Source organism: Sciurus vulgaris, assembly GCF_902686455.1.
Source record: "Sciurus vulgaris genome assembly, chromosome: 2".
In the NCBI taxonomy this organism is placed as follows: domain Eukaryota; kingdom Metazoa; phylum Chordata; class Mammalia; order Rodentia; family Sciuridae; genus Sciurus; species Sciurus vulgaris.
Window position 1 is genome coordinate 16,149,359 of NC_136462.1, and position 23,293 is coordinate 16,172,651.

At 46.6% G+C, this 23,293-nt stretch overlaps 1 protein-coding gene across 8 annotated transcripts in view; it reads left to right on the plus strand.

Moving 5' to 3' along the window:
- The window catches only part of FOXN3 (forkhead box N3), a 403,349-nt gene that overhangs the window by 269,195 nt on the left and 110,861 nt on the right, over window positions 1-23,293 (plus strand). For all 8 annotated transcript variants that reach the window (XM_079129282.1, XM_079129288.1, XM_079129289.1 and 5 more), the window contains one exon: window positions 22,388-22,452. In XM_079129282.1, coding sequence (XP_078985408.1) covers window positions 22,388-22,452 — 65 coding nt within the window. The remainder of the gene's footprint in view (window positions 1-22,387; window positions 22,453-23,293) is intronic.

A 23,293-nucleotide genomic window follows, 5' to 3' on the forward strand; every position in this document is an offset into this window, starting at 1 on the left:
GATGGCTTTTAGTACTTTACCTTTTTATATTAAGATAGATAGATACCCACCAAAGTCACCATATCAAGCTACATCTTGAAACCACATTGCAACCTTGGGATTTTGGTTTGTTGGGCATTTTCTGTCATATGGAACCGTGTGTCAGTTAGCTTCTGCTGCATAACAAATGCCTTTAAAAGAATCCCCTTCATCCGCTCACCGTTCTGAGTGTGTTTGCACATACACACACCTGGCGTAGGCTCAGCTTGAATGGTGTGTTGCTATTCCTTAGGGTGTTGGGTGGACTCACTTGCATATTTGGTCATCTGCTGGGACAGCTGGAGAGAGACATCTGGGGCCTCTCTCCACAGGATTGCACCTCCTTCAAGAAGCTATTCATGGGGCAGAAGAAGAATTTCCAGTAACAAGATCAAGTAAGCCCCCCTATGCAAGCACTATTCTAGTTTCTGCTGTGTGCCATATTTGCTAGTGTACCAGGCTACAGGAAGCCTTGAAGCCCAGCCAGACTGTCGGTGGACCACAGGAGGGTGAGGATACAGGAAAGCATGAGGGCCATGACCACGGCTTCGGGGTTTCCAGCCAGGGGTTTATCTAGGGTCTTGAGAGGAACCAAAACAGGGCTGTCATGGTGGGTTCTCCTCACCGTTCTTCAGACTGAGAGGCAGTCAGTGGGTTAGCACCCCTGTGCTCACTGTTCACGTGGGCCCCATTAGTGCTGCTTCCCATCCGGCTCCCAGATTGACGGGCCACTGGGAGAACGTGGCTGGATCAGCACAAATCCGATGTTGATGCCGGGAGAGGAACTCTGAGCTGGCATCAAATGTAGCCCATGTAGAGTTCTCACAGAGTGACATCTTAGATTCCCTGCGGTGTTCTCAGCCTGCCCCATGCGGGGCTGTGTCTTCTCTCTGTTCTTGAGCGCTTCTCAGACAACGCCAGCAGTTCCGGCATCCGTCTATTTTTCCATCCTCTGACAGGGCTGTGGACAACATTCTGAGGACATCAGAGCAATGGAGGAGGGTTTGGGGGAGTGGGAGAGACAGACACGGCCAGGGAGACTGGATACCTAGATTTAGCTGGGTTTGCTGCTGGCTGATTTTGAGCTCTTGGGCAAGCAGAGGGGTGAGTGGATGGACTTGATGATACCTGGTTTCATTTAAGTCATAATCTTATTTTAAGTTGTGTATCCTTTGGGGGTTATGCTAATGTTGAGGATTACAATTAATTGTGCTGTTTTATCCAAATATTGCCTTGGGATGCGCTAAGAGACAGCTTTGACATCAGATAGATGTTTGATTGTAGAGCTTAGAATGAGTAGGGAAGGGGTCAGAAGGATGGATGGATGATGTTCTGGCTGCAGAATGAGGCTGGGCTCTGGGCATCAGAGAAACATTGGCCACCCTTTAGTTGTTGGGCTGGTGGGTATCAAAGAACTTCCATCAAGTACACTTAGGGAAATAATTCAAGGTGTTGATTAGGGTTCTGAAGCATGATTATTGGGGTGGTAACATTGGCTGCCAGTAGGGAAGAATAATTAAATTTGAACAAGAATGAAATTTCCATTCATTTTGTCTGAAGTTAACGACAGTGTCTCATGTTGAGCACATCCACCGTCCATGGTTGGTAGTGGTCCCTCACTGTGGCCGGCAGGGTGAAGGTTCTGGGTCGGCTAGTGGCATCGCCAAGTGTGGAAGATGGCCCCAGGGCCTGGATGTCTCTGTACTTGTGCTCCGAGCTCCACAGCCTCCATCTGTCTTGCCTTGTCTTCTCAGTTACAGTCTAAGCCTGGGAACCAGGAACTGAGCTCATCCTGGCTGCCATTGTGTCCCCAAGACGTTGTGTGTTCCCAGCACTTACTAAGCACTTAAGAAATATTTACTGGGTGAACAAATTGAGAAAATATGGGAGGGGATTTATTTTAAAACATCTTGGTAATTTTTATGGAATTAACCTGGACATTTTAATTGGTCAAAGAACAATGACTATTCTTTTTGTGGGGCTGAGGTAAGAAATAAAAGGAAACAGACAAAACAAGTAACCAGATTTAAATTCATACATTATTAAAAACAAATACAGATGAGCCATCCCAAACCCAAAACCCTAAGTTATTTAGATTACTGGCCTAGTGTGGAAGAGTATTCTTTTGTTTTGTATTTCTCCAGAATTAAAATGACTTTATTATATTTTCTGATCATTAAGTTAACATACACTCGCATAGAGCGGTCAGGCAATAAGAAAGCACGAAGGACTCAGTAAAATTACCCTTAATGCCATGTCGTTAGCAGTTTAGGAAAGTCTCTGTTTTTAGAAAGAATTTTCTCCCTGTTCTTAATTGTGTCATAAACTTTGCCATCTTAATCATTCTCAAGTGTACAGTTCAGGAGTGTTAATGTTTATGATGTTGTGCTGTCAATCTCCAGAACTTTCTATTTTGAAAAATGGACACCCCTCTCTGGAGCCTCTCGCAGCCCCTTTTCTACTTCTGCCTTTTATTCTCGACAGCACTAGGTGCCCCATACAAGTCGAATCACGCAGTACTTGTCCTTTCATGACTGGCTTGTTTTGCTTGAGGTCCTTCCATGTTGTAGCATGTGTCAGCATTTCCTTCCCTTTTAAGGCTGATGCGCCTTCGTGTGTACATACCACAACTTGTTTATCTGTGCATCTGTTAAGGGACACGGGGTTGCTTCCATCTCCCTGGTTCTGGGCGCATTGCTGCTCTGGCTGTGAAGTGTTGGGGTGTCTGCAGAGGGGAGTGGATGCCAGCTGGGCACCCACGTGGGTGAGTTGGGATTCATTGATGTTTTATTTATTTATTTTCATGTTGAGACTAGTTCATGGTGCTGGGCTTGGATGGGAAGGTGTTTTTACAGAACTGGGCTGGCCCAGGTTCTAGTGTCTCAAGGACTTGTTCATTCCGCTTTTGGGTCAGTTTGTGACTATGGACCATCTGGAGAACCCAGCAGAGCCAAGGCCCTCAGGGACTCTTGATCAAGCTGGGTCAGGTTTCCATTACCACTGGAGGCTCTTCATGTACAAGGTGAGGTTCATGCCTGCCGTTTTAGTATTGAACCTGAACATGGCTTCCCAGCACCACTGTGGAGGGGTGAACCTGTACACCCAGATGGCGGAAGCTGTCCACAGACTGCCCTGCTGCCCCCGGCTAACTTGCTTCTCCTTCCCAGCCTCTGGTTTGGTTGGGCTTAAAATAGTTGGCTATATACCCAGTTCATAAAATTTTAAATTTCCTTTTCTTTGCTCAAAGCACAGATCGTTCTGTGAAATCCCACCTCTCCCGTGTGTTTCATTTTTATAATTCTTAATTCTCAAATCCGAAGCAACTTGTGTACTAGAAACAGCAGCGACCTGGCTGCCAGGTGTCCTCTGCTCCTGCCCAGCATGGCTGCCGCCTTAAGTAAAGGTGGCTGAGGACTCCCAGAGTTGCAGGAGCAGACCTGGACTCCATCCAGGGCCGCTGCACCTCCCGCCCACCCTCACACTCAGCAGAGCAGGGGCCTGGAGAGATGGGATGGTCTCGAGGGATGGCCCTGGAGGGAGACCCTCCAGCCTGGTATTGTACTTTGGATTCTTGACTCTAAGGCGCCTTTGAAGGACCACAACAAGGAGAAAAGAGGGCTTGTGGCGCCTCCAGGGAAATCCCATTCACTGGCTCTGTGGGCTGGGCCTCAGGGGAACTGGGCCTGGAGCAGGAAGTCATCTGGCTCCTCAGTCCCCTGCGGCTTCCTCTGCCGGTGGCTCCCCGTGCCTCTGCGGGGACTCTGCTTCCAGCTTCCTTACCACTTCTTCAGCACACCCATGGCTCATTAAATCCGCTCCGGCCCCAGCTGTCGCTTCTTAGTGGCTCTTGCTTCCACTTCTTCCTCGGAGTCACTTACAGAATGAGGTCTTGAAAATCCTGAATGGCTTCTCTTTTTGAGCCAGGCCAAATAGACCTCAGTGGTGTCCCCGGTGGCCTTCTCCTGGGTCAGTCTCCCCCTTCCCATTCAGCTGTGGCCCTCGATGGTGGTCGAAGGTGTGGCTCCACGCCTCAGCTTGTGTGTGGAGGGGGACTTTTCCCTGAGCACGGAAGACGAGCGTGGTCACCAGGTACCTCTGACGGTACAGCACCTTCCCCACTTGCAGCCTGAAGATACTTCGATTCTTTTCAGAGGAGACTCTGACCCAGAGTTGTCAAAGCAAGCAGGGTCATCTGCAGAGAACAGCTACCTGGGGCATCCCGAGCTGATTCCAGAAGATTCGAGCTCGTTTTAGGAGAGCTAACTCTGTCCTGCATGATTGGGGGATAGAGGCCATTATTTTCATTTGGATGCTTATTGTTCTCACACTCTTCTTCCGGAAGTGCTCCTGTCATATTGAGTGACCTGAAGATGTTCCTTCTCTTTCTTACAGTGGTGCCGAATGTCCAAAAGTTACTTACACCTGGCCCATACATAGGTTTTGCTTCATGGAGATTGCTTTAGAATTTACTTATAAGTGACCCTTTATTGAAGCTCCCTTTGGTAACCAAAGGGTGGCCACCTTCACCACGGTCATGCAGAATCTCTGGTTGTCATGTTGCAGAACATGTCTCCAGAATAAGCAGAAGTAGAGGCTGCCAGTGAACCACAGTTATGCTGTCTTGTAAATGGAGAACCCAGGGGACAGGGCAGAAAAGCAAACAGGCCTGGTTGGTTGAGAGTTCAGTGAGCCCCTGTCCAAGCGTTCATCTGTATCAGCACTTTTCTTGCAAAGTTCACGGGCCATCCGGCCTGATCTAGTGGGCGGGCTTCTTTACACATAAAACATAATTGATTCCATATTTCTCTCAGCCCTGAAAACAGTATGCATGTTTGTTTTGAATAATCAAAATTGTCTCAGTTTATAAGATGGTGTAGATTTACGTGGATAGTCTGATGAGCCCCTCAGATTGTTCCATTCATAACAACATAGAGGAGACACAATCTAAGAAAAACATTTTGAATTTGTGTGTGCGGAGGTGGAGGGAGGATTGCGTTAGCCGAAATCAGAAGGATTCCAAGTCATGATTATTAGATTTAATAGTAATGAAATTAGCATTCCATGGAGACTGTTTTCTGGAAATTCTGGTAGTGCAGTCACTGAATAATACAGAGAGCAACCCAGAGTCAAGCCAGTGGCTTATTTGCTTTCTTTTGGTCCTGGCTAAAGTTAATCCAAAATCAATTTCTTGTTCAAGAACTAAGATTTTATTCTACTTTAGGCGCCTGCAGACTTTTTTGTAAAGGGTCAAATAGTAAAATATTCAGCCCAAAATTAACATGTAAATAAACAAATGGGTATGTTATATCCCAATAAAATTTTACTTACAGGTACCAAAATTTGAATTTCATATAATTTTCATATGTCATGCAATATTCTTTGTTTGATCCCCCCACCCCAATCATTTAAAAAAATGAAAGCCATTCTTAGCTTTTAGGTGGTACTGCTTGACTTCTAGTTTGCCAACCTCTGTTCTGGTTCCTTCTCTGTTATGCTGAGTGATTTCAGGAAAGAGTCCTCTACAGTTTGTATAGGAAAGGGAGCCAGACCAGGTCCCCACGTGGAGATGAAGCAGGGTCTTTAAACTTCAGGGCTTTGGTTGTAGAGGACCTTGCCAGGGGCCACAGAGCTCTGATGGCAGGCTGGCTGGCCTCAGGGACTCTGAAAGGATTCTGGATTCCTTCTCCACACAGAGAATTCTGAGCAGTCTTGAAGTAGAAGGAATCCAGAATGCAGACAAATAACACGCTGAGAGTAAAGCTGCTGAGCTGTGTGTGTCTACCCAGTGCTGTGCAAGTGCTGGTGGAGTCCCCATAAGTTCCTAGCAAACGCATAGTCAGCCCTCATACCTGGGGGCTCTCTGACCTTGGACTCAGGCAATCCCCAATCTGAAAATATTTTGGGAAATAAAAACCCTGCATCTGTATTGGACATGTGTAGTCTTCTTTTTCTTGTCATTAGTCCTTAAACAATACACTGTAGCAACTAATTACAAAGCATTTACATTGTATTGGGTATTATTCCTAATTTAGAGATAATTTAAAGCATCTGGGGGGACATGTGTTTGTGATGTGCAGATACTACATATACATATGCCATTTCGTCTAAGGGACTTCAGCATCCATGGCTTTTGGTGTCTTTGAGGAGTCCAGGGACCCATCCTCTAGTTGAGACCTAGGGATGATGGTATATATTTTACAAGAGGACTCCTCAGGTGCTGCATCTCATCCTTATTCTTAGAGGAGGAGTAGGCAAAAGACATGCATTCCACAGAATGCACATACATGGCTGGGTTAGAATAATATTTAGGGAAATTAGAAAAGTTGCAGAAACATCCAGGTTTCCTAAATTGTACTACATAAACTGTGGCCATGAACTAAAGACAAGTACGCATTGTATTTAGTTAGATCTGTTCAATAGGAATCATTCTTGTCAGGATTCTCTCCCCTCCGATTCTTAGTCAACATAAAGCTTTAAAATATTTGTCCCATTTTGTAATTAGTCTAGATTTAGCAGTGGCTCTTCCTGATTTGGGAGGAAGCGGGCTTGACTGTTGCCAGGCAACAGCTCATGCTTGACTGTTGCCAGGCAACGGCTCATCCTGGTGTTAGCTGCCAGCAAGCTGTTGGCAGTAACTGTAAATTCTTTTGTCTTGTTAGCAAAAAATGAGTGTTAAAGATACAGCAGTATATAAAGTCTGTTCTGTTGTTCAAATATCTATAACTTAAGTATACTAATGTAACTTCCATGTGTCGGCCAAATTTATAGTGTCCGTAAGGGACCAGCTCGCTCCTGTACTTAAGTTACATGTCCTTAGCTGACACACTGGAGCTCCTGGGGAGGGACAGTGATGGAATAAAGGTGTGTTTTCTCCCCATCTCCTACAAAGAATTCTAGGTTTTTGTTAAATTATGGGTTGTGACATGTACGTGAACCTCTAGCATAAACATCCCAAGTGGGAGTCACCCACTGACCATTGGTGACCTCAGTTCCCATCTCTTAGTGGCTCCGAGTGAGTAAATGCAGTGACATCCAGCCCAGGGGAAGTCCTGCCACAGGCAGGGCTTGTCGCCCTCCCTCTCCAGCTCAGCAAGGTTCAGCTCAAATTTTCCAGGACACAACTTCATAGAACAAATTCTTATTTCATAAACAAATGTGATATGACTCAGCCTTTGGACACGTAGAATTAAGAAGAAAAAAAGTACCATTTACTTATTGGTGTGTTGTTTCTTCCTTTCTTTTAAGAAACTGCAGTGTCCCAGGCTTGTCCCTGGGTCACGCTCAGCATTCTCTTTCTGGGTTACCTGTTTCTGAAGGACGCTGTCTGTCAGGGGTCACGTAGAACATCAGGCTCCTCGGTGTGTCCTTTCACTCGACCGCTGGTCTGTGCAGAAGGTCCATGCGACACCAATGCTAAGCCATGTCTCGCAGGAGGTCCAGAAGGAGGCACCTGTTGAAAGCCTGTGTTTCCTCTGGTTCCTGACCCATGCTCTCTCTGTTTGGGGGCCCAGTGTTCAGAAGACATCCCGAGTAGCCCAACTGCTCATTTTGAATCTCAGGAAGCGTCTTTCTTGTCTTCACTAAAGCCGCAGCCATGGTCAGTTTCCCCTTAAGCTGGACATTTTGGATCGTCTCTGCCAAACCTCCTTTCCCAGGGCTCCAGCTCAGCAGGCAGAGGTGTCAACACGGATGTGTCAGAGGCAGCAAACCCTGAGCTGTCCCTTTTCAGGGTGTGTGTGTGTGTGTGTATGTTTTACTACGAGCCACAAAACTATTTCAGCGTCATGTAAGCACGCTGGAGTATGTTAACAGCTGCCTCTCTTTTAAAGTTGAACCAGCTCAGAACTAAAAAGGGATCTGCTTTCAGGTTCTGCTCAAGGTTTGCATGTGACAGCATCAAAGCTATTTTTAGTGGAGTGATCACCGGCAAGAAGCTGAAAACGGCTGCATTCAACTCTTAGACAGTGGAAAGAAAAGATCATTTATGCACTGCTGCAGCTCTTGAGTCCATTTATATGGGAGACAAAGGGGTGTGTAAATCTGTTCTTCAAAGTTATGCAAGCATCATGTCCCCTGTTCAGAGCCCCAGCACCTTTGCAGAGACTAATGTTAATTTAGCGCTTGGCTGCCCAGGCTTCAAGTTAAACTAGATGCACTGATACGAGTGAATTGCAGGACTATCCTTCTCCATGTCCACTCTGAAAGGAAAGCAGTGCATGGAGGCTCAGCAACATCCACCAAACTTGAAAAGTATTGCTTGTATCGTTTCCTCAGTTTTCCTTTTATTTTCTGTAGATGGCAAAAGTCAGGAGACAGCAAGAAATAGGAGGTGGGCTTTAAGAGCATCATGGGTCATTTACTGGCTGTGTGACCCTCACAAGTGATTTCACCTTTCTGAACGAAGTGTTCTTAGCTACAGAATGAGGAATCTGATACCAGTTCTGTATGCTGCATAAGGCTAATTTTTTTTTTTTTTTTCCCAGCAAACATCTGTTGAATACTCATTCCATGCCAGACACTGAGGCCTTTAGGCTAATAGGACAGTTGTCCTCCGAGGAGTCACAATCTAGCTGCTGGTATTTCTTTTTTTTCCCCCCAAGGGTGCTTAACCACCAACTTGTATCACCAGCCTTTTAAATATTGTATTTAGAGACAGAGCCTTGCTAAGTTGCTTAGGGCCTCACTGATTTGCTGAGGCTGGCCTTGAACTTGTGATCCTCCCACCTCAGCCTCCCAAGCCACTGGGATTATAGGTGTTCACCCCTGTGCCCAGCACAATCTGGCTTCTTAAATGAATAAATTACAATCATGTGATTCATATATAGACAGGTTCTGCTTTGGACATGGAGGAGGGAGGGGAAAAAGACAGAAGTGAGCAGTAATTTTTAAGAGTACCCAAGAGTTTGCTGAGGGGTGGGAACGGCTTGGAGTTCCAAGAAGGGACGGTGAGTGAGCAAAGGCAATTGAGAGAGGCCTTCCCGTGTCTCCCGGGAACCATGAGCAACTAGATGCCATCAAAGCAGGAAAACTGGAAAGGAAGGGTAGCAAGACAAGCTGGAGCAAGTTAAGCCAGTTGTTTGGAGCTCAGGAACTTGCACAGGCCACAGGGTACCAGCAGTGGTTTTGACCACATGATTGACAGGATTATGCAAAAATTGAAATTATTATCTATGAAAGTTCCTGCATCTGCATAAATGAAGTGGTAGCAGTTTAATGCAACAAAGGAATCATTAACACGGAGTTGCTTTTCCAGAAAAGCTAAGGCTGGGACAGCAGTCTTGAAGCTGGGTGGCATGTGGTTCCTTTGAACCTTGCCTTTGGAGAGGGCGGAGGTGGACAGAGAAGTGCAGGTGGAAGGTACAGAGGTAGTTTACCCTAATACCTTTACTGACCTAATCTGGTGTTGGGCTCTGCAGGTGGTGGGTTTGGAGGACAAGTGGCACTGATGAGGAAGGTGTGGGCCCCGCAGTGAGGTGCATCCTGCATGTGCTCAGTGGGCAGCTGGAGATGATAGTAGTGACCTGGCACCAGGAAGCAGTCTGTCAGGTCCCCGCAATGGTTTCAGGAAGCTAAGATTTTTCCCAAGTATAGCTAAAGCTTCAGTTATGTGGTCATCCCTATATGCCACGGGGATTTGAGGAAGAGGGAAAAAGGGTCCAGATGGACAGGAAGAATGACTTGGAACTTTCAGTGGCACAGTAGAGTGTAGTTGACAACAGTTAATTTTTTCAACATAGCCTTAAGGATTTGAATTTTCCCAGCACAAGTAAGTGATACATGTGTGACATTGATAGATGTGCCGGTTACCTTGATGTGGTCATTGCACATCCTGTATGTGTATTGAAATATGCGATGGACCAAAAATGTGTACAGTTGTGACGGGTCAATTAAAAATAAAAATGAGATGGGAGTGGTGGCACACATCTGTAATCCCAGTGGCTCAAGAGGCTGAGGTGGGAGGATTGTAAGTTCAAGGTCAGCCTCAGCAATTTAGTGAGGCCCTAAGCAACTTAGCAAAACCCTGTCTCGAAATAAAAAGTGCTGGGATCGTGGCTCAGTGGTTAAGTGCCCCTGGGTTCAATCCCCAATACCAAAAATTAAAATAAATAAAAACGATCAAGCCAGAAGAGGTGTGCACATCTGTAATCCTCAAGAGGCTGAGGAAAGAGAGTGACAAATTCAAGGCCAACCTGGGCAACTTAGTGAGATCCTATCTCAAAAAATAAACAAACAAACAAATAAAAGGGCTGGGGATATAGCTCAGTGGTAGAGCACCCCTGGATGCGATCCCCAATACCACAAAGTAAACACAAAAACTAAATGAAAATAAAGTCAACAACCCCCCCCCCAAAAAAAAAAAAAAACTGAAGAAAACAAAACAAAAGGGCTTCCTACACAACCACGTTTACTATTTATACCGAATAGGAAATGATCCGAAAAAATATGTGTCCTGCCACATTCTATAAGCTCAGACCCACACCCATCTATATAAATATGGCCAAAAAGTGACATTATTGTTTTGGAACTATGTTCAAATGACAGCTGTGATGTTGGTAGATGTAAAAGATTACCTTTTGGAAATTTAAAATTGTACTCTCCGTGTTGAAGCCAACCCTAAATAGATCCAATAAACCATAGGAAAAACGTTTTGATACAAAATCAACCTTTGCCTTTTCCATACATCCTCAGCATTGGGTACCCAGATTTGGTTCTGTTGGCAGAACATTTAGACAGCTCTCCTGCTCTTGGTCATCAGCTTTCCAAAATCAGCATTTTTGTCTTTATGATGGTATGTGAGGGGGACTGGCTCTCCAAGGGAGGAAGTGAATAATTAAGGTTAGTCATCATTTTCCCACAAATAGCTCATTTCTTGTCTGTGACAGGTTTTTTCAGCATCATAGGAGGTATCAGGAATCAAACTGCATCAAAAACACGGATTAAATATTTATATCTCTTGATCTCAAAGCCTGATAATAAATAGGTGGTAGTGACTCTGTCTCTATTACTGAGACAATTTTCTCTGAGAGTTGTATTAGTTTCAGGGGACGATGAGGGGCTGACATTACTAACATTCCCTGAAGTGGGCAGAGAGGGGTTGTCACTTCCTCAAACCAATGCTTTTGTCATGGGACAGAAGGTTCCAGTGTGCCCAGCCCTTCTTGCATCTTAGTAACAGACATGGTGCAAGGATGTACAAAACCTGCCATTGAGTTCAAGGCAAATGGTATTTTTCCTCAACAGGTGCTTTCCTCTTAAAGGAATGGATTTTAGATAAATTCTTTACTGCTGTTACTTGTCTCAGAGCTCTCCAGCCTCACTGACTCTCAATTCCCTGTCTGGTTCCACCTATCAATTGAAGCCCTTCATATCATCGTCAAGGTCTCTACAAAACCAAGGGAAGGAGAGAGGGACTGGGTATCCTCAGTCTCAGGGTCTCTCTGACCTGACATCAGCCATACATAGTTCCCCTTTGTACATACATACATAGTTTCCTCTAACGTGGCCAGAGAAGAAGGCTCAGGCACTGTCCTAAGGCCATCTTCACCACCCAGTATGGACACTCCAGGACCAAACCATTTCCTACCATTTAATTATTTATTAAATTGTGATCAAATGCACATGAAATAAAATGTGTCATCTTCACATTTTTAAGTGTGCAGTTACACTGCCATGCCACCACCTTCCACCTCCTGAATGTTTTCATCCTGTGCAACTGAAGCTGCACCCATTAAGCAGCCCCCCACCCCCACCCCCGGCCCCTCTACCCGAGTTTGACCACTTGGGCACCTCACATCAGGAGTCATACAGTCTGTGTCTGTTTGTGACTGCCTCATTGTATTACAGCACTGGGGCCTTCTGGGAAACTGAGTCCCTGCAAAGGTCCCCCCTTTAAGCCCCAATTCTTGTAATCAAGTCAGTATGATTTCAGACATGTCGCTCAGAGTAACAGACGTGAGTTAGGGATAGGAAAGGGGAAAGGCAGACCCTCTCAAGGGGAGAGAGTGGGTCTTCTCAGAGAGGAGAGAGGTCTCTCCTGCCTTCCAGTTTTATTGGGGGTACTAGAGAAGTTTCCAGAGTCTCACCCAGATCCACCTCTTGACTTCTGACTGATAGCAGGATGCCATCAGACTTTCAAGTCCCCACTGCCATGACAACTCTAGGTCACTTTGGCCCAAACTCACCAGTTCTAATTGGAAGCTATTACAGAGTTTATGGTTAGGGGGCAATTATCCTTATCTCCCTAAATTCTGGTCTGTTTAAGGGTCACAGAAGTGCCCCCTGCAGGGTAATCTGTGTTCTTATCAGCAGCATTGGAGTGTGGGCGAGTCCCATTCCTTCTACAGGTAGCAGGTAGTGTGCTGAGGAATGTAACTCATCCTGCAGACTTAAGCCGGACAGGGCTGCAGGAACATTGCTTTTTAAAAGTGAGCATGTGGGGGTCAGCAAGGTGGACCCAGTCCATAGCATTGTTCCCTTAACCTCATGTTCCACTGCCCACATCTGTCTGTCCCCTGTCAATGACTAAATTAGCACAATGACCTCAGGGTTTATCCAGGTGTTGGAATCTCCTTTGTAAGGCTCAGGAATATCCCCTTATATGTGTTATGTTTGTCCATCAGTGAGCACCCCGTTTGCCTCCACCTGTTGACATAAACCACTGTGAACGTGGTATGCAAGTATATCATACACCTGCTTTTAGCTGGTTCATTTGGGTGCATCTTCAGGATGTCTCCGGAACTACCCGGTGGCATTACTTATGTCAAAGCCTTAAGCCTTATTTAAATCCTCACTCCTGGACCTTGCTTTTGCTCTTTCTTTCACAAATGCAGTGCACCCTACTGTACTGAGTTACACAAGGGTAACTCAGCCACACCTGCGTAGTTGGCTCCCAGAGGGGAGTTGTTTCTCCTCCTTCAATCCTCTTGGAAGAGTTGAGCAGATCTCCTGGGACACTGGGGAAATCCCAGGCTGCTCCAGACATGAAGCTAGAACCAAACTGGCCCTAGACTTGTATGTAGCGCTAGGAACAGCTGCTCTGCTTTCCTCAACTCCACCATTTTAATTGTGATTAGTAGGTTCATTTGCATCTAAAAGGAGCAGTTTTCTTATCAGCACCATTGAGTTGGGAACCAGTGTACTCCATTTATATAGAGTGGCCCATTTAAACCGGGGCCCATTAAGCAGTAAAAGTAAATGTGGGTGTTTTACAAATGCAAATACATCATGCAAATAATGTACTTTATGCTGAATGATGCCTTGGTTTTCATATGTAAAATTAGAAACAGTGTAGCACAAAGATAATGATAAACACCTTTGCATCTGTTCCTAAGATGTACCCTGAGCTGCATGCATCTAAAATTGTAGCCAGGGTTTTAAGCAGTTTCTTCAGTATACCCCAGTACACATTCCATATTATCAAAAATATACATGTACTTATCTAGTTATTTATATATTCCTTAGTAATCAAGAAATCACAGAAAAGAGTAGACCAAATTACCTAACCTATTACTTACCATCAATGATGAGATTTATAATTTTGTTTCCACTTTTAAAGATTTTTGAGTTTCTATTTGAGATGATGGTGAGCCATGATGTGCTACCCTGTAGGCCTGTTCCTTTATAAGAGATTTAATTATGTCTACGAGATTTTTTTTTTTTTTTTTAATCCTTAGCATTTGAAATAATTCTGTTTGGGCGATGAGTGTAGCATTCCTACTATTTTTCAAAATCACTTATAGAATTATGACAACCATTTTCTGAGTGCCGTGAACTTGACCCAGTTGTGGGAGGGGAGTCACCCTAAGCCTCTGTCCATGTGGCCTTTCTGCTCTTAAAGTAAAACACACACACACACACACACACCTGTGGAAAGTGAATTAAAGGTATGAGGCCATCAAGAGTCAAACACTGCCCAGTGTGACTGATTCCCAAATGAGCTGTTCAGCCATAATTGCCAGATGAATGGAGAGGAAGGGGAGGTGGCAGGATGGGAGTGACCAGAAAAATTTCTCTGGAATCAGGGATTTGAGGTTGAGCCTTGAAAGATGGATGGGATGTGAAGAAGCAAAGACACAGGGGGTTGGGGAGTGTAGCTTAAACGATAGAGCACTTGCCTTGCAGGCTGAGGCCCAGTGCACACAGAGGGAGAAACCGAGCGCGGGTAGGGCTTTTGGGGCATGAAAGAGACCCACTCAGATAGAAACAGTGCCCCAATCCCACCTCTGGCTAGTAGCCCCACCTCTTGGAGCAGTCTGCTAACCAAGGGAGAGCTTGAGCAGGCTGGATTCTGGGAAAGCTGCAGAGGCATTGGGCTGGCAGACCCTGTGAGGGAGAGATTAGAGGTGGGGGACCTGTTGAAATGTTATGGAACGGCCCCACCTGAGTTGACCTGGGCCCTGCAGGAGGAATGGCAAAAGCTGGAGACCTGGGAATGTGCAGGAATGGGTGGCAAACTAGGGGTCCTCTGGGGCAGTGTCAGGGGCTCCAGAGTTTTGACCTTGAGCTTTGTAGATGGGATCACCAAAGAAGGAAACCCACATTTCTTTCTTTTTATCCCTCATAGGGATGCTAAAATCAAGTGTGAACTTTTATTCCCTTAATAAATATTTGATAGGTACCAACCAAGTTCCTAGCCCAGCAGCAGGTTCTGGGGATTCAGAGAGACATCAGTGTGTTGGTGTCTCTGGGAGTGAGTGTTCCCTGTGGCAGATAGTGACAGATGTGGTTTTGGGTTGAAATGTGCCCCCTCCCCAAATTTATATGTTGATTTCCTCTCTTCCAACACCTCAGAATATGACCGGATTTGGGAATTTAGTTGTCGCAGGTATAATCAGTTAGGATGAGGTCTTCATACTGGAGGATAGACCCCTCTTCCAATATGACCGGCGTCCTTATAATAATAAAATTTGGACATAGACCTCCCTGGGGTGTGGGGCTGTCTTGAACACAAAGGCAAAGATCAGAGCGATACTTCTACAAGCCAGGGAACTGAAGATCCCCAGCAAGCCCCAGAGTCAAAGGGAAAGGCCCTGAGTGGGTTCTCCCTCAGAACCTGAGAAGGAGCCAGCTCCACCAGCACCTTGACCTTGGGTTCTGGCCTCCAGAGTGTGAAACAATGAAATTTATGTTGCTTGTGTCACCCAGGCTTTGGCAGTCCTGGGAAACAAGTACAGACATCTGTAAATCCAGGGTAGTGTGGCCCATGCCCGAGGGGACCAGCTGGGGCGGCAGAGCTGGGAAGCTGCTGCCTGGTTTGGACAGACGTCGGGGGCGGTGCAGGTGAATGCTGAGTCAGGACCCAGTTCTAGGTACCTCCCAGAGTCGGAGACCAGATGAGCTAGAGATGGAGAATTGGAAAATCAGGATTTGCCATGAGTCTGTGAGCTTTGCTAGGAAAAGAGAACAACAGAGGACCAGCTAAAGCTAGGAATGCCATTAGGTGATCACAGGTCCCACATGGTGCAGACGGCTATCAAACGTATAGGATGAAGAGTGGGGGGGAAGGGGCATGCCAGGCTGGAAGGGTTGTTCCAGGCTAGAGAGGAGACATTTTTAGGAAATAATGTCAAAAGCAACAGAGATTTCTAATCAAGGGAGAGAGTCTCTTATGTGAGAGTCCGGGGTGTGGGGAGGCATGAGAGGGCGTAGTGCCGAGAGGGAGGCCAATTCCCCTTGTCCTGTCCATTTGTGTTTCCTATAACAATACCACAAGCTGGGTAATTTCAAACAGTTGAAATATTATTTCTTGCCCTTCTGGAGGCTGGGAAGTCCAAGATCAACGGTTCTGGTAAGTGTGTTGTCTGGTGAGGGCCTGGTGTCTGCTTCCAAGATGGCGCCTTGATGCCGCATCCCTACATGGCAGAAGGGGAAATATGGCCACGTCCCCCTCCAATAGGTCTTATAGGGCCCCTGCTTCTGTCACAAGGGAGGACCACTCAATAGCTAATCTAGTCTCTTAAGGGCCTTACAACTTAATACTCTCACATTGCAACATCTGGAATTTGGAGGGGAACACTGGTAGTGTCCCTGATAACTGAGAGGTGGGAAGCATGGTGACCCCTGACATACACAGAATTGCAGCCAGTCACAGAGGTAGTGACCTGAAGGAGCAAAGGCCACGCTTTTAGCGGTGGAGTTTTATCAAATACAGGGCAGAGTTATCGGAGCCAAAAGGAAGATCTGGACACCTGCTGATGTTTGGTGATTGTAAGATGAGAAGGTATTTATCCTGGAAGTTGGGAGAAGAGTGGAGAGAGCAAAGTTCTCAGTTGATAAAGGGCAAGCTAGTGGCAATGGACCAAGAATTGTCCAACCCCAATATCAATAATGCGAAGAAACCCTGGGGTGTGGTCAGTGGCAGAGGAGGGAAGCCCCCGACTTCAGGACCTGTGTCGGAGGCTCACAGCCACGTCAGCCCCAGCAGGGCACATCCAGGCCTGGGTGGCAGTGGGCACACAGGGCGATCTGCTGGCAGGAGGTCAGGATGAGCATCCTTCCAGTTTTAAACTTTGCCACCAGTCACAGAAACCTCCATTTCTTCCTGGGGTCAGTGTTTCCCCCTCAGATAATCTCGCCAGCCTATCAGTTGCAGACTATGGATCCAGAGGGGACTGTGTGATCACTTAGTGATGTCGCAGGCTGGTCCTGGGAGGTCTCCTCCTGGGCTCTGCCTCTCAGTCGCTTGCCAGTTGGGATCTGCACAGGACTCTGGTGGGTTGTCTCTATTTCAGCCTTCTGGGGAGGGTGAGAGTGCGAAGGAGGGAGCTCTGGCACCCTGCACACTGCCATGGTGTCGCTGTGTGTCTGGAGCACGTCACTTGACTTCTCTGAGCCTCAGTTTTCTTGCAGTTGAGACTACCCTGTGGTAGTGCATTTTTGCCATTTACAGAGCTTCTCTTTGCAAACCTCTCATTCTCGCACGCCAGCTAGATATTATCATTTGCCCCCAGTTTGGCAGGGCTTTGAATTGATACTCTTAAGTTAAAAGACCTCAGCTGCGTTTTGCACAGATTCCCTGACTCCTGTCCCTGGGCTCTCCCCACTACATCTCTGGTTGGACCAGAGATCCCTTTGAATGCCCGGATGTTCATGTTTTATTATCAGGGAGGTTATAGAAGTGTTGAGAGTGTTCAGGAGAATTCTGGGCCATGTCCCGAGAGCCACTAGTGCTGCTTCTCCAATGGTGGGTGATGTTTTGTGACCTTGAAATCTTTCATGCTGTGTCCTTCTGGGCTGCCCTAATGTTTCTAGCATTTGCTGTGAAATCCACAGAGGTTAAAGCAGTGGAATGCCACGGTGTTCTCTCCCTCTCTCTCTCATTCCCTGCCTCGGGTTTCCGCTTCTTCCAACTGCCTGGGCTGTCTTATTCCAGGGTAAGCAGCCTGCTGGTAGCTGTCACGCATCTCGTGATTGACTCTATGCTGGGAGTCCAGCGCTGGGGATGCGGTAGGAGTCTGTGCTCAGTTGTGTGAAGGACAGTGGGCCAGCCTAGCCTCCAGGAGGACTAAGTTAGGAAGAGCTAGTCTCCTGCAACCTCTTCCTCTCCCCAGTTGGTTTGGGCTGTGTACCTTTAAGTGTGTGGACCGTTCTGGGGAAGTTTCGCGGAGGTTCAGATGCAGAGTGCAGGGATTGGATCATCCTTCCTGCCCTGTATCTTTACACTTCTGTTCATTTCTTCCAGAGATCCTCTGTCCATCCTCTCTCTCTTCCCTCTCTTTTTCCTACATTAAAAAAAAAAAAAAAAAAAAATTCTTGTGGAGAAACACACCTGACATTTACCATCTTAACCATTTTTTTAAAATATATTTTTTAGTTGTAGGTGTACACAATATCTTTATTTATGTGGTGCTGGGGATCGAACTCAGTGCCTTGCACATGCGAGGCAAGCACTCCACCACTGAACCACAGCCCAGCCCCATCTTAACCATTTTTAAGCGTGTTGTTTGGTGGCACCAAGGGTCTTTGCTTTGCTGTGCACCAGATCTCCAGAACTCTCTTCATCTTGCAGATCTGCAACTCTGCACTTACAGAGCCTGTCCCGCCTCTTCCCCCGAGGGCCAGCCCGGCAGCCACCTTTCTGCTCTGCCTCTGTGAATCTGGCTTCTCCTGCACGTGGGGTCCATCAGTGTGTGTCCTCTTTCAGGTCCCATGCCTCCCTGCCCATCCTTGTCCAGCTCCTGTTGGCAGCTGTGCTCTTAGGAAAAAGGAATTTTTCTCAATTTGCTTCTCATTGGCCCACGAGAGTCCAGGCTGCAAACAGAGGTGGGAGCTTCCAGGACTGCCTAGGGGCCAGGTTGGCAGTGATCAAAGCCCATGGGTGTAGGGCAGGAACAGCGGACAGATCACACACGCTTACAGCCCGTGGCCTCACAGTGTCCCCTTGGGAGCCCCTTGTGCAGCGGAGACTGTGGAGACCTAGGAATGGCATAGGAATGGTGTGTGAGTCTCCAGCGGACGCCGGCTGCCTGTTCAGGACAGCTTCGCTCATCGCTTGGGATTTGCTGGCATGGCGCTAGTCTCAGCGATCTGCTGGGATCAGTGTTCTCAAATGCCAGTTCCCAGACCAGCCTTCTGGCAGGCAAGGCCCTCCTAACCTATTGGTCTGCCTTCCTTCGTCCCAGAGTTGGTTTGGCGTGTGCTGTTGAAGGTCGTGGGATTCTGTGAGCACAATATTGAAATGAGACATTTGTGGGGCTGGCCTTCCATTGTTTCTGCTACTAGGAGCCCACGTCTTCCACATCCGGTTAGTCCGATTCCTTTCTCTAGCCTGGGACTTTGCCTTGGGGAGATTGCTATCAAAATGCCCGTCCACAGCCTTCTTCCACGGGGAAGGTGCCTAAGAGTTTAGTGCTGGAAGAGAAAGCTTGGAAGATGAGAAATGAAAGTGGGGGCCATTGGCAGTGTGGCTCTGTGGTCCCTGAGGCCAGCTCCGGGAGCCCTGGTCTCGTCATGGGCTGTTCGCTGACCAGTCACCTGTGGCCATAGACGCCTTTCCCTCTCTAGGACTGCTGCTCCTCTGTAGAAAGGAGGGTGATTCTGCCCTGTCCACCCCACAGAACTAGAGGGTCTCGTGGAGAAGTGTTGCTTATTTTGCTCAGTAAATGACGGTTTTCTATCCCAGTGTCAAACAATTGTGAGACTTTGTAAGGTGGTTAAGACACACCCAGCGTGGAAGGGGACCTTCCTGGCTATTTCACATGGCAGTGACCACTCACAAGGGTCACCACGGGTGTGAGGAGGTCCCCATCCTCTCAGTGTGCTCTGCCACTAACCTCCCCTCCTCTTGGCTTGTCATGGGAAGGGTGATATAGGACCCCCCTTTGCCCCCCAACGCAAACACTTTGATCACTAGGTTCCTCTCTAGAAGAGCTGTGTTAATATACATTTTAAGTAATTTCGTAGTGTATTTTTCTTTTTCTTGTTCTTTTTTTGTACCAGGGATTGAACCCAGAGTCCACTCAGCCACTGAGCTGCATCCCCAGTCCCATTTTTACATTTTATTTTGACACAGGTCTCACTAAGTTGTTTAGAGGGCCGTGCTAAGATACTGAGGCTGGCCTCAAACTTTGTGATCTCCTGCTTCAGCTTCCAAGTAATTACTGGCGTGCACCACTGTGCCTGACTATGTATTTTAAACAAACTTTGAGCTCAGAAAGTCAAGATCAGCCAGGTGAGAGAAGAAAAAAAAATGTATCAAGTTTGCTGCTGTGCCAACCTGCAGCTCTACAACCAGAGCCATCAGCCTTTCCAGGGACAGTTCTTGTTTCTTTTGGTGGAATCAGAAAAGGTGGAAAATATGACAGTAAGTTCCAAGAGATCATCAAATACGATCTTTAATTTTTTTCATCCAAGTGTCTTTTGCAATACAGAGCACGGTTCTCAATAGGGACTTCCTCAATCCTCAAATCTTTTAACAGTTAGGAGATATCATTTGAGGGACCATCCAAAAGACGAGTACAGAATATGAGAAGCTCAAAAGCTTTGGCAGTCAGTGTGGCAGGAAAGTGGCTTCCCTGAGCTGGAAGGAGACAACCCACAGGAAGTCACCATTTACCAAGGGGCCCTGAGCTAGAGACTGGCATGCCACTCCACATCTCTCCACTCCTCGCGTACACATTAGAGGGACAGCAGAGCAGAATGGCTATAGAATAGTGATCAGTGACTTAAGTATGTGAAAAGGGAGGGCGTCGTAGAAAATCTGTAGTAGATTTCTAACACACTGAGGTATTTTCCTTATCTAAACCACTGGATTTATCTGACCTCAGTTCCCCACATTGGCTCCATCCCTGGTGTCTGCTCGGGTTTTCAGCCAAATCAAGGTCAGGATAAAGAGAAGATTTGGATGGCGGTAAGCTGGATATTCAGGCTCCTGCAGTAATACGCAATTATTGAATTCTCTAGAAGCGCCAACTCCTCTATAATGAAGTCCTCGGTTTTTAAATATCTTTGGAAATCAGGCAGTTCAGTATGGGCCACAGCCAGCTTGCTGTTTCCTGCTTTGTTGTAAAAGTAAGATGGTAAAACCCCAGGAGCTTGCTAGGGTTGTTAAAAGATCATCTTAAGCATTTTGATGCACATTATTCTTCATGTGACTTTGAGCCTTAAAGGCTCCTAAATGGAACAGGACAGGGATGAGACGAAAGAGAAGTCAGCTTGCTGCCATCATCCCATACCCTTGAACCCCCAGCCAGGGACACAGTTGTCCTGTGCAATTACTGGTCACACAGAGGCTATACCTGCCACGTTGGAGAATCAATTCTGTAGGAAAAACCATGGCTAAGATGCATTGTTCTCATTTACTCTGAGTGTAGTAGATCCAAAGGAAAATAAAACAAAAAGGTTCATTAGCATTAAAGGTCACAGTCAGGTGCTCCTCAGAGAGACAGCCGGTTCAATGCGAGACCACTGCAGTCAAGCAGAGATTGCACCAAAGTAAGTCACGTGAATTTTTTTGGTTTCTTGGTGCATATAGAAGTTTTGTTTATACCATACTGTAGTAAGTGTGCAATAGCATTATATCTAAGAAAACAATGTGCAAATGAATTTAAAAACCTTATTGCTAAAAAAAAATGCTAACGATCATCTGAGCTGTTGGATAAAGGATGCTGATATACTGGCTTGACCCAGGTTTGCTAGAAATCTTTAATGGTAAGAAAAAAAAAAGAATCCCTGCCTTATCTTTGAAGCACAGTAAACCAGATATGCCTGTATGTGTTTTCTAGCACATCTACCACACTCTTGATGCTTAATAGTCTTTTTAGGCTGTAACTCTCTACTTTTCCTCAATCATGTATTATGTTCCTATACTGCAAGACTCTGTACCTCCTGTTATGAAATTCTGATAGGCAGAATATCATTGCATTTCTCCTCGTTAAGGGCACAACCATCCTGTATAGCCAGAGACCCCAGTTAGCCAGTGAAGCATTCATTATATAGCCCTTTAGATTTCTGTGTGTGTGTGTATGTGTGTGTGTGTCTGTCAGACTTACAAATGTATTCCTCAGACCAAGTTTTTATTATTTTTTTTAATGCTGAATGTGATTGATAATACATTAACCAATATCAATATCACGTGTACTATTTTGGTGAAAGTAATTTATACTGCCTCTCAGACACAGTAACATTTTGAGCTAAGTGCTTTCTACCATTAATCTAAACCAATCCTTTCTAGAATAACCTACTTTTCCACACTAAGAATATTTTACTAAGCCTGGCTTGGTTGTAAAGTTTTCCACTGGATGCTTTCAAACAGTGAAAATGCTCATCTAGAAGAGCAGCAAGTGTCTTTGTGAAATATTGATCTTCCTTATTTTCTTGCCTCTCGGGTTAGCAGACCGTGGGTGGTAACTGTCTGCAAAGTGTTTTATAGGGGATGGAGTGCGACATTTTTAAGTCAAGAAATGGAAAACAGGATGCGAACAAGAGCCTGAGAGGAGGGAGTTGATCAAGATTGGAGCTGCCCAGGAAGGATTTGGTGGTAGAGATGCCAGCGGGGCAAGCACACATTTATAATGGGCAGGTGGCACCTGGAAGTGCCCGAAGAAAACCCACTTGGTTTCAGAAGCCACGGGCAGGTGTTCTTTGCCGTGTAAATTCACAAAATGAGGAACAAGTTAGCAAACATGTTGAAGTTCTGAGCGGTGCTGCCAAGCGCTGTGTGTTTGCTATTTGTTCACCTGCAGGCGATTTCAGTGCCCAGGCGTGACCAGGGGCCAAGATGGTAACCAGAGTGCTCACATGACAGTTGAAGAAACCTAATGGTTTTTAAAGTTACATTTTCAGAGGATGCCAGTCAGGCACCCCTGGGAACGCTGTGAGGGCTGCCTGGGCAGGGCGCAGGTTTCTGACCCTTGCTTGTTTTCTCTTTCAGCACATCAGGTCCACCCATCTGGCCGGGCAGTACCTTCTTCAAGAGAAACGGAGCCCTTCTGCAAGGTAGGTGTCTCGGAGGCCTCGCTGCTCCCGCACGCCCCTCGCTCCTGCCTCGTGCGTGCTCCATGCCAACCAGGGTGGCTGCCCCTGGAGAAGCGTGCCTGCCGTGGTTGGTCTGTGTGCCCGCTTCTCTCTTTCTTCCCACTCATGTCTTTGGTTGCCGTGAATCATGGGTCTGAAATCGGGCTTCCCGGGACTGCTTCTTTGGCCCGTTGTCACTGGTTCCGTTCCAGAGTGTTCGGGTTGCCTTTGTAGAATCGGAATGACGGGACAGCGGGGACATGGACATGTTGTATGCGCTGGGCTGCGGAGAGCAAACCCTTTCATGTGTGTCCAGCTCTTGGCAACGGGATGGTTTCAGAGTTCTGACCCTGGGCATTGTGGAGGTGCACTCATTCCTCGCTGTCCCTGATGTCTACGTGCACCTGGGAAGCTGCGGTTGGTGCGGCAGCTCAGAGCATAGCCCCCCCTCACCTGTCCTGCAGCGTCATTTGCTCAGGGACACACTTCCTGATATTTGCCTATTCTCTGCTGCCCTGTACTAGTTCCTGTCCAGTGTTCTTAAGAAATTCAAACTGCCTATCATCTCCGCTTCTGCTGGGACTTGGTTTTTGGAGATAGGGTCTCACTGTGTTGCCCAGGCTGGCCTCCAGTCCTGACCTTAAGTGATCCTCCTGCCTTAGCCTCCTAAGTAGCTGGTGCTATGTACATGTGCCATGGTGCCCGACTACTTTTACTTTTGAGATGGATAAAATTAAGAATAAATGATTAAAAATAGCAAAAGAAAAAAGAAGGGGGGGGATTTCAGATGCTTTTAGAAATTACTTTGTGTTATGGCAGTTTT